Below are 15,480 nucleotides of genomic sequence, written 5' to 3' on the forward strand. Positions count from 1 at the left end.
GAAAAATGTAAATGCAGTAATAAAACAAGAATCGAATAGTGACCAAGAAGATAAAAATAATTATACTGATATAGAAACTGAAGGAATAAAAAATGAGGAGATGGATAACTACCCAGAAGAAGAAGTAACCGACCATAATATGGAAGTTATAACAAGATATAGGAACACGATACCAAAACACATACCAATAGGACAACATAATGAATTTAAAGAATTTATAGGATCAATGTCACAAGGCGTAAACTTGAATGGATACTTTTTAGACTTAGATAATGTATATGAAGAACAAGAAATTAGCAGGAGAATTACTGATTGGAATTTAGGAATGTATATAGCATTAATGAATTCTACTCATACAGATGAGTTAGAATATACTTATAACTTGATCTCAAAAACGTTAATTGGAAAGGTAGCATATTGGATAGAATCCATAGAATATCAGTTAAAAACTGAAGTACTAAGGTATGCAACGGATTGGAAATCAATGTTACAAATATTTGATATGATATTAAAAAGAGAATTCTTAGGAGAACCTTGGATAGTAGCTAGAGACCAAGTTTTAATAGAAAGAAAAATAGAAATAATAATGAATCTAAATAACATGAAATGCTGTAAAATTAACAAGTTACCAGAATATACTATAAGTTTTACTAAATTCTTTTATGAAGCTAGATTCTTACCCGAAGAAGGACATATATATCAACAATTATATTATGATCATTTACCAGAACCTTATAATACTGAGATAACTAAGGAATATAATAAGTTAGAACCTCGTGAGAACACTCTGGGTGAAAGAATAAGAGTACTAAGAGGATATCTAATGAGAAAATGTGAAGAATATAGGGTGCAACAGAAGGTTAAAAAGGATAAAAAACTAGGATTAAGAGAAATATGTGGATTCACTGAAAGAAGATTAGTATTTGGATGTGAAGATAAAAAACCCTATAGGAACTATAAGAAGAGGTATAATAAGAAAAAAATCATATGAGAAGTACAGAAGCAAACAAAATAGAAATAATTATCCTTATAAATACAACAGATATAAGAGAAAAAGATTTAGGAAATTTAGAAATACACCAGAAAATAGGAGAAGATATAAAAATAAGAGAAAGTTTAGAAGAAAACCTTTTAAAAAGAAAGATATAAGTGAATGTAAATGTTGGAATTGTAATGAAAAAGGACATTATGCTAATAAATGTCCTAAACTGAAAGAAAAGAAAGTAAAATATATAAATACATCACAATTCATAATGGAAATAGAACAAATTAAAGAAGATGACAATAGATGGTATGAATATGAAGAGTTTTATATTAGTGAAACTGATAATGAAATAAACTTTATAAATTATGAATCATCTAGTGAAAGCAATTGGGAGGAATGGTAGCAATATACATAGAAGCAGATGTAGAATATAAAAAATATAAATTCCTAAAACAAAAAATATTTATAGATAGTGGAGCAGATCTATGTCTAGTAAAAAAGGAAGTTTTAGCTTCATATAGATGGGAAAAATCTAATACACATAGAACTAGGGTATCAGGATTTAATGAACAAAAGAAGGAATTAGATGTAATAGCAAAAAACATGAGAATAAAGCTAAATAAAACATTATTCAGTTTACCTATTGTATATCAGAATAAGATGAAGCAATCTATACTATTAGGAAATAACTTTTTAGATTATTTTAAAACACATATAGTAACTTCAAATACCCTATCATTACAAACTCCGTGTAATAAGTGGATAGTATTAAAAAGAATTATGCCAATAAGTACTATAAATACTATAAGAATAAACAATCTAAAAATAGAAAGAAATAATAATCTACAAGAATTAACTGAAAAATATAATAATTTATTAAAATCCAACTTCGGAGAAAATCCTATGAGGTTATGGGATAAGGAAAAGATATATGCTGAAATAAAATTATTAAACCCTAATGATATAATAAGATCTAAACCTATAAGGTATAGCCCTTCAGACCAAAAAGAATTTGATAATCAAATCAATGAATTATTAAAACTAAAATTAATACAAGAAAGTAAAAGTCCACATAGTAGCCCGGCTTTCCTTGTAAGAAAACATAATGAACAGAAAAGGGGAAAAGCCCGTATGGTAATAGACTATAGAGAATTAAATAAGAAAACTATATTTGATGGATATTTCTTACCATACAAAAGAAATCTTATAAATAGACTAGGAAATAAGAAATGGTTTAGTAAATTTGATTGTAAAAGTGGATTTTGGCAAATAAAATTAACCAAAGAATCAAGACCTTTAACAGCCTTTAGTGCTCCGCAAGGACATTATGAATGGATAGTATTACCCTTTGGATTAAAAAATGCGCCACAAATATTTCAACGAAGAATGGACCAAATCTTTAGGAAATTAAAAGATTTCTGTATAGTATATGTAGACGATATATTAATATATAGTGAAACTCTAGAAGAACATATAAAACATTTAGAGCAATTTATAAAAACAATAGACCAGCATGGAATATTACTGTCTGAAAAGAAATCTGAAATATTTAAGAATAAGATAGAATATTTAGGATACAAAATAGATAAAGAAGGTATAAAATTACAAGATCATATAGTAACAAAGATTGTAAATTTTAAGGACAAATTAGAAAATAAAAAAGAGGTACAACAATTTTTAGGAATAATAAATTATGCCTCAGATCATATTAAAGACTTACCTAAATTAAGAAAACCATTACAGGAACTAACAAAAAATAAACCTTTTGGATGGACAAAAGAACATGAAAACTGTATAAAAATTCTTAAGGAAAAGGTGAAAGATTTACCAAAACATAGAATACCCATAGAAACAGATCATTTAGAATTATATACTGATGCTAGTGATATAGGATGGGGAGCGGTCCTAATAGCATATGAGAAGGATGACATAGATAAAGAAAATACACATATATGTGGATATGCAGGAGGAACTTGGAAACCTAATGAATCAAACTACCACATAAATGAAAAAGAACTATTAGCTGTAAAATATGGGATTAAAAAGTTAATTATCATTTATTACCTGTTAAATTTGTAGTAAGAACATATAATACTCAAGTAAAAGCCTTTATTACTAATAAAATAGAATTATTACCAGAATTAAATGAAAGAAGAAAATGGCAATCTTTTTTCTGTTGTTATGATTTTGTAATAAAAAATATATCAGGAACAAAAAATGTGTTGGCCGACTATCTTAGCAGAGAAAATAAACAATGAAAATAGAATATACAAGAAGACAAGCTCAACCATGGAAAATCATATCGGGATCTTTAATAATATGAACTACTACTTCAGAAGCTGTAGAATTTATAAAAAATTTTGCTCTCGAAGGATTAGATAAAAATAATACAGAAAAACTAGAAGAAGCATACAAAGGATTTCTAGAAATAGAAAAACACATTGGTTATTATTTCACTCCTAATAGAAGGTATATTGATGAATTATTAATATCAATTATTAGGAAATTAAATGCCATTGAATGTCATGCATTTTGTTTTTGTAAAGGGAAAATTTAATTGTTTGTTGCTCTTAGCAGGATATGGAAAATTTTGAGAAATATATCACTGATGTCACTTCTCATATCTCAACCAATAATGAGAAAATCACCAAACTCCAAAAGGAGATAGAAACCCTGGTTCAGGAGAACCAACATTTTCTGAAACAAATTATGGAAGCTATAAAAGACAAAACAACTCTACAAGCTTCAGTTGCAATCCCTACAATAAAACCTATAACATTTTCATCAAAGCTTGTAACCATGCCATCACCTTCAACCAACATATCAACTACTCTGTCAAATTTATCAATGAGTGATAGGCTGAAACACTCACCTGAGATAGTGAAAACATATGAGCAAATGATGAAATATTATGATTATAAATCTAACCCTGATGTTTGCAGACTGACAAAATCTACAAAATATCCCAGATATATTTGTTGTGAAAATGCAAAACCTGACATAGTCTATAACCTGTTTATACATGGTTTTGTTGACAAGATCTTAACAAATGAAACCATGTATTGTATATCAAAGCTACCAAGTATAATTGTCAAATCCGTGGAAGCTATGATACGGGAAATGAGAGCAGACTCATATGGAATACAAGTTTTTGATGCATCAACCGATCTAGTTGGAAAACCCATAATAATATGTCAACTATTTAAATTGGGAAGGAATATGGCAGATATTGTGGGAGAAACCAAAAGCTTGAAATTGCCAAATCCCTGTGATATTAACAAATTCCAGGAATGGTTATGTGAAAAACGAGCCATTGGACTAGCTACCCTCAGGTCCAAAATACAAGATATACTACGAGCTCGGAAAGTTATAATTATTTCTGAAAGCCATGGTGGAGGTTTCACCGAAAGTATAATAACCTTATATTATGATAATATTATACAAAATTCAGGAACTATGGCATTAGAGATCATGCTTGATAAAATAGAAAACCTGAAATATAATCATGCAAAACATACTACTGAATATTATCAAAGAATAACAGGTCCTCGAAAGAGACCTATTATCAGTCTAAAAGATGATGACAAAGGGATGAATTCTGATCCCTTTGCATAATACAAAAATGGTGTAATACACCAGAACACTGCAAATTGAATGGTGAAAACCAAAAAGTTATATTACCAGGAGATTCCAAAAATATCATGGCAGACAAAGATGAAGAAAGAAGAAAAGAAAAAGCAGATTCCCTGGAAAAAGATGACAGATCCTGCAAGATATCATGGCAGACACAAAAGATAAAGATGAAGAAAATATGAAGAGACGACAAAAGAAGAAATGGCAGACAAAGAAAAGAAAAGATTCCTGAATTTTTAGTAATTATGTAAAAGAAACCGGTTATCCCGGTAATCTGTAACCATATAGAAAGACTACTATAAATAAGTCCATACATGAAATGGAAAGGATATCTGAAAAATTTCTGAAGTTCAATTCTCTCTCTCTCTGAATATGTCTGGCTAAACTTCTTCACTCTCTATAAACTCTACTAGGAATATATCATAATAATAGAAACAGATTATTTTATAAGTATTATATACAATCAGAATTGGTTCGGAAAAATAATATCTTGAAGAATAGCGATATGGAAGAGACCGTGTGAGGACTTCTGCATCCAGCCAAAGAATATCCAAAGGAGCTTGGAGAGCGTTATGGATAATAGGGCAAGGGTGAGTTGAGACTTCCGGTGACCAGAAAGCTATTGTAAGAGGTAAAAAATTCTGATTTAAATCTGATTGTGTATGATAGCATTATAAAATAATGTTTTCTGAGATTATGATGTATAATTAGTATGAGGTTATAGAGATGATTTCATTTAAAATAATGAATTTGATTTTGTCTATTGCTTACTACATGCAAAAAATAACCATATTAATTAATACGAAAATGCATGCACCTTCCCTCGCCTTCCCTCTTTAGGGTTGTTTTTATCCAGTTATATTATTTGTTAAAATTATTCCTTGTATTTTTAACAAATAATATAACTGGATAAAAACAACCCTAAAGAGGGAAGGCGAGAGAAGGTGCATGCATTTTCGTATTAATTAATATGGTTATTTTTTGCATGTAGTAAGCAATAGACAAAATCAAATTCATTATTTTAAATGAAATCATCTCTATAACCTCATACTAATTATACATCATAATCTCAGAAAACATTATTTTATAATGTTATCATACACAATCAGATTTAAATCAGAATTTTTTACATCTTACAATAGCTTTCTGGTCACCGGAAGTCTCAACTCACCCTTGCCCTATTATCCATAACGCTCTCCAAGCTCCTTTGGATATTCTTTGGCTGGATGCAGGAGTCCTCACACGGTCTCTTCCATATCGCTATTCTTCAAGATATTATTTTTCCGAACCAATTCTGATTGTATATAATACTTATAAAATAATCTGTTTTTATTAAAAACTGAGCACGCAATGATGATATGCGTATTGTTTATAAAACACCACAGTCATGCATCGCGGAATATTGACAGAACTTACTGGCAAGCTGTTTTTTGACATATAAAGTCTCGAAATAGTGTATTTTGATCATTTTTATTAAAATTCAAGTATAAAATGCGACACCAAAAATTAAAAGAAAAATTATTGAAAATACCTATAATTTTTAAATCTATTTTCAAAAAATACGTTGATTTTTAAACTTATTTTTCAAAATGCATTTTAAGGTTTCATTTCGAAAAGCTAGACTTCTACGACCCTAAAATTAACTTTGTATTAAATTTCAAAAAAGTTGATTTCAAAATTGATTTATGTTAATCGATCATTAGTTACAACCCGAAAATTAACCTAAAAATTAATTTAAGAAAAATAAGCTCAATGTCACACCTTAAGACTTAGGTTGCAAAATTTCTAAATCGTATTTTAAACTGAACTTTAAGAAAATATTTTTGAATTTTTATATTGAAAACACAACTTTTCAAAAAAAAACTGTAAAAATTTTATCTTTTTGCAAAATCAAAAAATTTTAAACTAATATTTTAAAGTAATAACTAATTTTTTAAAAGAGGTACTAAATCTGATATTTTTTAATTTGGTTTTAAACCAATTACCAGAGAGAAGCTTTAGGTTATTAGAAGCCCATCTTAAATCGAGTCAAGCCCAATCTGTTAAAACCCGGTAATCTTTGTCTTGCCCCGACCCGACTGTCTCACTTCTGGTCACTCAAAACCCTAGCTAGCTTAACCTCTGTATCTTAATTCAATTCCAACCAAATTAAGGTACTTTCTGCTCATATATTCATTATATATCCCCTTTTAATCACACTCAGTTGTTATATGTGCATAGATAATTATTTATTGCCTGTTAATTTATACATGTAAGGTTGTCATAAAAATTTGTGTTTTTTATTTCTATTTTCTGGGCTTAAAAAGATAATAATTAAGTCGTTTAGGTTGATTTTACGTCTATCTACACATAATTTTATGTTGCCTGCTGTGAATTTGTCGATATGTGCTTTTTGGATATGTTAGAGTTACATGTTTGTGCTTTTAATTTATTTATTTTGAATTTGAATTTGTTTTTTATTATGTATATGCATTTTTTATGATTTTTATTTGACCCTGTTTTGATTTTTTTATGTTTCAGATGAATAAGAAATCGGAAATGTCGAGAAAGAAGCACGGGCAGAAAGACGTGGCGTCTTCAAGTTCTATGGATCTAACAAGCCCCAATATGGATATAAGGTCGATAATGAAGGATATTGAGTCTTTTGGTAAATGTTTTCTTCTTTTGTTCTAGCGGTTTAATGGTTACTTGTTTACCTTGTGATTTAATGTTATAGTCTTTTGTTCTATAACGAGTTTTATGATATTGCGTATTAGTAGTGGGAAGCGTTTACGACTTTGTGAATCTGGAATTTGAGCTAATGTGTTCGGTTGTTGGATATTTTTAATGAGTGTACTGATCTGAAGTTCATCTGGCGTCACTATTTAGTATGCGAAAATTGTTTATTGGCCTAATTGTTATGCTTCAAATGTTATACCACAGTAAGTAAGAAACATATGACGTGGAAAGAGAGGAAGGAGTTGGAAAACAAGAAAGTCGTTTCTTTGGGTGGGAAGGTGATTATCTTATATGTATTCAGGAACTTGGAACTTATTTTGAACTGGGATCCATATTATGTTAGAACCATGTGACGATGCCTATGTTGTTTCTTGCCTTAGCCTGTGAAGAAGCAGAGATTACCTCTAAGCGTAGCACTAGTGCAAATGAAGAAGCAGAAAGAAAGAGAGCAAAAAACTCTACAAGAGGTCTGTTTATACTCCCTGTACTAGTGTTGTGTACAGTTTAATACTACCATTTCTTGAAATTGCAGTTTCTGACGGAGGTTTTTGCAGAGTGCAATACTTGGACGATTTGGAAGCAGGTTTAATGGTGAAAATAAAAGATCAGTGGATAAGCGTAAGCCCGAGGACCGAGTGTTGAAGTCAACCGTTGGGAATTTCAGAAATGGTATACTTGATGTTAAACATATGCTGAAGCCTGCACCCTCTGCATCTAGAGGTGGTGAATTTAGAGGTGGTGATGGCGGCAGCTTTGAAGGCAGTAAAGTGCAGAAGAGAAAGGGTGGTAAAAAGAACAAAGGGAAGAAGGGTGGTGGCCGTAAGCGCCATTAGGGTCATAATGAATGGAACTTTTAACGAGGTTCAGTAAAAATTGCTGCCATTAAAGGGAACCTAGGAAATACAGGGCCTTCTTTTCCGTCATACAAGTGTATTTCGTGTTAGACAAGGATTCTTATCCTATTAATGTTAACATGGTACCTATTCATATATCTGAAGTGAATATGTAAACTCAAATTTTGATTGTGCTTTGTTTTCTGTAATAGTATTTGTGCCCGGATCTCTGGTAGTGCACCTGTCTAAAGCAAATGAGTGGTTCTGTTATTTTTACTGAAAGTGCTTCTTTCTCTTTTTGTTGATTTTTTGAATGGATATCAATGGTGTTTTGGCTTTCACATGTACCAATGCGCCTGGGAGTGAAATTGAAAATTGTTATGAACAATATCCAGGTGTTTTAATGTACTTGAGTTGAAGTAGCTCTCCTGAAGGAGTTTTTCCTAATGGCCCGTTTGAGAAATTGAATTTCATTTGAAATTCTGGATTTGATCAAATAAGATGTTTGAGAATTTGGATTTGGATTTCATTTGAAATCTAGGTATTGAGATATTAGTATAAACATGAGAATTTGAAATGACATCTCAAATCCTGTTATTTGAAATCCATTATTTGAAATGAAATATAAGTTTCCAAACGTGCTCCAAAGGTAATTTGCAGAGTTAGTAGGTACTAGGGAACTACTGGAGTGTACTGGAAGAGAGCAATGATGGTAGCTTCCATGGAGCACCTCGTGTAATTTGCAGATTCAATAGTAAGCTTGTCCAAACCACAGCAAGACTGCAAACAAGGGTGGTAAATACACACTCCCAACTCCGCACTCCCAACTCCATGAAGTTACGCAGCAACTGGTTGTTTGTTGGATTGGATGTGCTTCCAGCTTTACTCATCTTGAATTTCACTAAGAGAACCGTCTGGTTGTTTGTTAGATGTGCTTCCATACTCATCTTGCATTTCACTAAGAGAGAACCAATAGGAACGTGCAGCCAGCTTTATCATCTCCGAGCATTTTAGGGTGAGCTATCAGCTTAACACATCATCTTCTTGCATTGTAGATGCGCCATAGAAGCTCGTTCTAGTATAATGTGTTAATTTTAATCAATTCCTACCAAATTTGTGTTTTTTGAGATATTTTACACCGGATTAATATTTTCTGACACTTATTGAAGCAGAGTTGAAGAAACGCACTGCAGCTTTGTTGAAGAAATATGACCAGTAAAATTTAGCGGGAGCAGCATAGTAACCAGGTAACAAAAAATTAAATGTGGCCCACTCAGCAACCAATCAAAACTTGTGGTATAAAGTTTAACAAAGTCTACACTTTGATCATTGGCCAAAATCTTGCCACGTCACCCATCTCCCGCGCTTTCCAAACACCTCTGAATTCTCTTACAACTCAATCTTAATGTCATAAAATATGAATCTTTTCTCACCAAATCTTCATAAATTCAACTGCATACGTCTTCATTCTAAAACCCATCTGATATTTTCGTGTAATTTCAACCTTTCTTCTATAACAATGAATAATAGTCCATCCAATTCAAGAACCTCAACATCAGCCACACAATCAGAAAGTTCTCAGCACCAGATGGTTCCGGAGCTTAGTTACGATGAAATGATACGGATTTCCGAGGAAACCATGAAAAGATACAGCTCGAATTCGATACCGAAGAGAAAGGGTAAAGGGGTAGGAATTGTTTGGTTCAGAAATGATTTGAGAGTTTTGGACAATGAGGCTTTGTTTAGAGCTTGGCTTTCTTCTGAGGTTGTTTTGCCTGTGTATTGTGTTGATCCTAAAATATTTAATGGCACCACTCATCATTTTGGCTTTCCGAAAACTGGCGGTAAGAATTTACTATATGCAAGTTAAATGTTCTATGACTTTTATGCAATGTATCTTGTGTATGCAACTGGAAGGGACTTTAAATTTGTTTTGTATGTACAATGTGCACAAATTATGATTGCATAATTGTAACTTCAACGGGGTTCCAAACTTGTGTTGATGTGTATCATGTGTGATTTTTTGTAATTCATAGTAACGATGTGTATGCCGTATTGGAATTTATGCAATGTATTTTGCTTGTGTAACTTAAAGGGGGTTCTAAATTTGCGCAACTATGTAATATTTGTGTGGAATTTATGATTTATAGTAACATTGTGTCTGCTATGTTGATATTTTTTAAGTTGTTTTTAGCATTTGCTTTTACATGAGAAAGTAAAATAAAATTCAGATTTGATCAAAATATCTTTTCGTTCTGTTTGTTGATTTATGTTACATAGTACCGAAAAATAAAGAATCTATTGTTTTGCGACATGGAGTCGTGACCTTACGTAAATGTATGTTTCTTTGTGAAGTCGGGGTTTATGGAATGGGATAACCACTATGTGGACTATGGTGATTGAAAAATAGTTATTATGAACCTTCTATAGAGGTGAAACAGTTTAGGATTTTTGGATGTGCTTTCACATATTTGTTTCCGAAATTAAATTAGAGGTTAGAAGTTCAATCTAGTTGGTTGGAAAATGTAATACTTTGATATTCAAAGTGACATCGGAAGGCCTTATGAAATGGATACCTTGAATACACTTTTTTCTGCAGCTTTGAGAATGCTTTTTCTAATAGAATGTTTGGATGACCTGAAAAAGAAATTGATGCAGCGTGGATTAAACCTACTAATTCAACATGGGAAACCTGAGGAAGTTATTCCCTCACTTGTGAAAGCATATGGAGCACACACAGTTAAGGAACTTCCGACTTGATGTCACTTCTGTTCCAAAGATACTGCACCACTAGTTTCCTAGAAGATGTATAATCTTTAAGACATTTATAGGTTTATGCCCACAAAGAAACCTGTAGCGAGGAGCTGGATGTTGAAAGATTGGTCAAAACTCATCTGCTTGAGGTGAAGCTACCAGTCAAGACTGGGCCAGTAAAAAATCAGAGTGCCACTAATAGTGCCAAACTGGAATTGATATGGGGTAGTACAATGTACCATCTGGATGACCTCCCATTTGATTGTAGCAATTTACCAGACGTGTATACTCAGTTTCGTAAGGTACAGCTAATCTCATGATTTGGTGTCCACTCATTTGTATGCTATAATTTCTAGAAGAGGCTTAATTACATGTCAGCTTTCCTCTTATAATTTCAACTAACAGAGTGTCGAGTCGAAGTCTTCTGTCAGAAGCTGTATTAAGATCCCGACATCACTAGGTCCCCCACCTGACGTTGAGGATTGGGGAAGCGTTCCTGCAATTAGTGAACTGGGGAGCCATGAAGAGAAGGTAGCTTAAATTTTTGTGTAAGAAGTGCAAAAAAACAAATTGAATTAGAATTACATATTTACTTGCCATGAATTTCACCGTCATTTATGCAGATCAGAAAAGGAATGAGGTTTGTTGGGGGTGAAACTGCTGCCCTGACAAGAGTACATGAATATTTCTGGAAGAAGGCAAGTACACTTTCTGTCCCTGTGCCATTAATCAGTTAGAATGACAAGCTGTCGAAAGATAATGTAGTTTGTTACATGGTTAGTGTTTAAATTCTACAAGTATAACAATATATACAGGATTTGCTACGGGTATATAAAGAGACTCGGAATGGGATGTTGGGACCTGACTACTCCACAAAGTTTTCTCCTTGGTTAGCTTCTGGAAGCATTTCCCCTCGCGTTATATATGAAGAGGTAAAGGGCTATATTATATTGTCCATTGCATTTTCTGTTTTACATGGGCAAATGAAAGATACTGATCATGGGTCTAACTGCCAATATTTTAATTAAAGGTAAAGAGATATGAAAAGGAGAGACATTCAAACGATTCCACTTACTGGTATCCTATTATCTCCCTCAGGGTTTTTCTTATGTTTAATAGTGAGTTTTACTTTTTTGATAAAAGTATGCTTCCGTCATGTAGCAAATGTATAAAGGAAAATGCAAGACATAGTTCTTTCTAAATTGCGGAGTAGTCCATCCATTCTCATGAACAGAATCTCTCAGTTCTAAGATTCAGATCCAATTCTAGTCCAAATTTTTACATATATCTTGACTTGCTTTCAGCCACTCTGGAAGTTTGGCCGTACTAAAAGTTTGTAAATGAATTTTGTTCATACTTTACAGGGTTCTGTTTGAATTGATATGGCGTGATTACTTCAGGTTTATATCCATTAAATATGGAAATCACCTTTTTCATCCAGGTAACATGCAATTTTTCACATTTTTATATGTTATTTGTAGCTTTAACTTGCTGTTTCCTCTGCGTATCATCTCATTGCATTTGGTTATTCGAAAGACATGGTCCCTCTACTGCTCAAATTATTTCTGCAAGCCCTCTTTTTTCATTGTTTTTATCTTAGAAATCTCCTTTAATAGCTTGTCAGTCATTGTGACTGCACCCTTAGATAGGTAGATACATGCTCACATTCATCTTTCAAAGAATGTATTTTCTAAGGTAAGCCATCATGTTTTTTCTTCTAATAGATCTAAAATGATGTCAGATACACAGATTTTTTTTTTTTACCTTTGGGTTAATTTACTTCCAACTATCCTTAAATTTTTATTTTTTGATAAATCTGATTTTCAGGAGGGCCAAGAAAACTGAAGTATACTTGGAGCCAAGACGTTGGTCTGTTTGAAGCTTGGAGAGATGGTCGCACAGGGTAATTTTAATACTCTACCTGTCTCCTGTATGGCTACCATGTTCTGAATTGATTTATTATTTAATATATATAAGTTAAGACTTATGTTATAGGTACCCTCTCATAGATGCAAATATGAAAGAACTCTCAGCCACAGGGTTCATGTCAAACAGAGGGCGACAGGTAAACCACCTCAAATATAATAATTTTATCTCACACCCTAACTTAGCATATTGTTCGTATGTTCAAAAAGGGCCATCCCTAGTCATATGTTCTCTTAATAACTTTTTAACTTTCCGTAAATTATTACTAAAACTTATAGGGGCTTGAAAGATGTCTTAGTTGAGCATTCTGCTAACCTGCTTCTACTTCTAATAATTGTCTATTTTTCTGGATAATAATAAATGTCATATTATACTAAATAGCCATGTACTTTTCAACAGATAGTGTGTTCGTTTCTCGTACGGGACATGGGGATTGACTGGCGAATGGGAGCTGAATGGTTTGAGACATGTCTTCTAGATTATGATCCGTGTTCTAATTATGGGAATTGGACTTATGGAGCAGGTAATTATCTGTTGTTGCTTGCATTAAGATTTGTGTATCAATTTCAGAAGCAATTACATGTATTAGATTTATGGATATATATCAAAAGACTATGCATTCGTTAAATCTATTTAACATGTTTCCATGCATAGGTTTTCTTCAATTTCTTGTTGTTGCTATTATACAATCCCGATATTATTATTAAAAATGACTCGAGTACAATTCCAGTGAGTTTAGCTCCTCAAAATTATATATATATATATATATATATATGCATCTTTGCAGTGAGTTTAACTCCCCAAAAATATATACATATGCATCCAAGCATTTTTATATGAAGTTGAGTTGGACCCTTCACACCTAAATATTTCTGAATAAAGTCCAAGCACCTATCAGTATTCTATATATACTATATATTTAAATTGTACCGACTCCTCCTAGTCCAAATACAAGTTTACTTGCATGGATTTATTATTTACAAAGGATAGCAGTGATTATAACTATGATAATGTGACTCCTGGAATTATTACAACCATGCGAAAGTGATCATATTGTGTTAATACTTGGTTTATTCATTTGTTTTCTTAGGTGTAGGGAATGATCCAAGAGAGGATCGCTATTTCAGTATTCCGAAACAAGTAAGTGAATTTATTACTACTATTACTAATGCGATGTCAACTGGCGACCAACTAACATTAGTCCCAAGAATAGTTGTCAAAAATAGTTTTGAGAGTTTTCTAGTAATGTAATTTTTCAAGTGTAAAGATTGGTCCTATTATATTTTGAATTATATTTTGTTTCAAAGAATCAACGTAATTATTTTAACTTTCTCAGGAACTCAATGATCGTAACTTATAGGCCATCGAGATATCTTAAGAGACAAACACTTTGTTTCTTTTAGAGTTGCTTTGTGTCAAAATTAACTACAGCTTTTGAATAAATGGAAAATTGGTCAAGAAATTTGAAAGAAAAATTAGTGATAATTTTTTACGTAACCGAGCCCTCAGCTTCTCAAGAGCCCTCAGCTTCTCAACTTTAAAGGTGAGCCCAAACTCGGCATGAAGGTTAATGTAATGACTCCCAATTCAGTGGCAGTTGTCTTTCTGTACGAGCAAATACTTTTTCTTGCTAGTCTTAACAAGCTTACAGATAACTTACTAGAATTCAACACCTATATGATTATTTAAAATTTAGATACCATATATTGCTATTATCTTGAAAGAGGAACACTGTGTTTTCTAGGGAATGGAATCTGTTTGCCTGCCTGGTGTGGATTCCTTCCATTTTTTCGTTGAACTTGTAATTTATAACATAATGTGTACTTGTTTGTTCAGGCCAAAAATTATGATCCAGAAGGTGAATATGTAGCCTATTGGTTGCCAGAATTGCGGTCACTTCCAAAAGATAAGAGAAATTTTCCCGGACATTTTTACATAAAGCCGGTTGTGTCTCTAAAACATGGGAATGTAAATCAGACTTTTGCCAAAAATAGAGTCCCTCGAAGAAGATGAACTGAGCTCCACAATACCTTTGGAGGGAGAGGAAATGAGCACCAGATTAGGTTACATCACAGATAACCTAGGAAAAACATATGTTGTGTGACATGCATGGAATCCTCTTTTTCTGTCAACAGAGTCTACTGAAATTTCATCGGGGCTCACAGTGAAGGCTTTATCTTTCGCTATTATTGTGTTCCTGCTGCAACTATGACTTGATGAAAAACTCATTTTTATTACTTTGTTGCCACCAGTGGTCCATCTTTACCGGGCTTGATGTTTTCTTAAGTTGGATTATACATTTACTCCTGTGATGTTTTCTTAAGTTCGAGCTAAATTTTGGAGAGTATTTCAATTAAAACACATTTATTGCTTGATTTTATGCTTTTGGGACGGGAAAAAAGTGAATATGAAGGCAAACACAACACACATGACACAATAATTATATTCTACTTTCTCGGGACTGAGGCAGAGTTATGTTCCGATACAAACTATATTAGATCACACAATATTAATGAATATGCAGGCGGATACCAACACATGACACACATAATTATATTCTCTTATATACGCAGGAAGTCATGTTCCACTTCAAACTATCTTAACTCACAATATTATAATCATCGGCAATTT

General features: G+C 32.4%; 2 protein-coding genes across 2 annotated transcripts; both read left to right on the plus strand.

The window, feature by feature from the left end:
- Window positions 1-6,625: 6,625 nt before the first annotated feature.
- Window positions 6,626-8,445, plus strand: LOC141700122 (uncharacterized). Its single transcript, XM_074503893.1, has 5 exons — window positions 6,626-6,771; window positions 7,139-7,265; window positions 7,541-7,614; window positions 7,717-7,803; window positions 7,891-8,445. Exons 2-5 carry the CDS (start codon window positions 7,139-7,141, stop codon window positions 8,167-8,169), a joined length of 567 nt encoding a protein of 188 aa, XP_074359994.1. The 5' UTR covers window positions 6,626-6,771; the 3' UTR covers window positions 8,170-8,445.
- A 1,027-nt stretch (window positions 8,446-9,472) lies between these two features.
- Window positions 9,473-15,142, plus strand: LOC141700125 (cryptochrome DASH, chloroplastic/mitochondrial). The gene is made up of 13 exons (XM_074503900.1): window positions 9,473-10,013; window positions 10,769-10,908; window positions 11,001-11,225; window positions 11,329-11,454; window positions 11,547-11,621; window positions 11,739-11,855; window positions 11,954-12,000; window positions 12,288-12,364; window positions 12,751-12,826; window positions 12,919-12,988; window positions 13,249-13,372; window positions 13,940-13,989; window positions 14,686-15,142. The coding sequence occupies exons 1-13, from the start codon at window positions 9,587-9,589 to the stop codon at window positions 14,860-14,862; spliced, it is 1,731 nt and encodes a 576-aa protein (XP_074360001.1). The 5' UTR covers window positions 9,473-9,586; the 3' UTR covers window positions 14,863-15,142.
- The last annotated feature ends 338 nt before the right edge of the window (window positions 15,143-15,480 follow it).

Source organism: Apium graveolens, unplaced genomic scaffold, assembly GCF_009905375.1.
Source record: "Apium graveolens cultivar Ventura unplaced genomic scaffold, ASM990537v1 ctg1800, whole genome shotgun sequence".
Classification (NCBI taxonomy): domain Eukaryota; kingdom Viridiplantae; phylum Streptophyta; class Magnoliopsida; order Apiales; family Apiaceae; genus Apium; species Apium graveolens.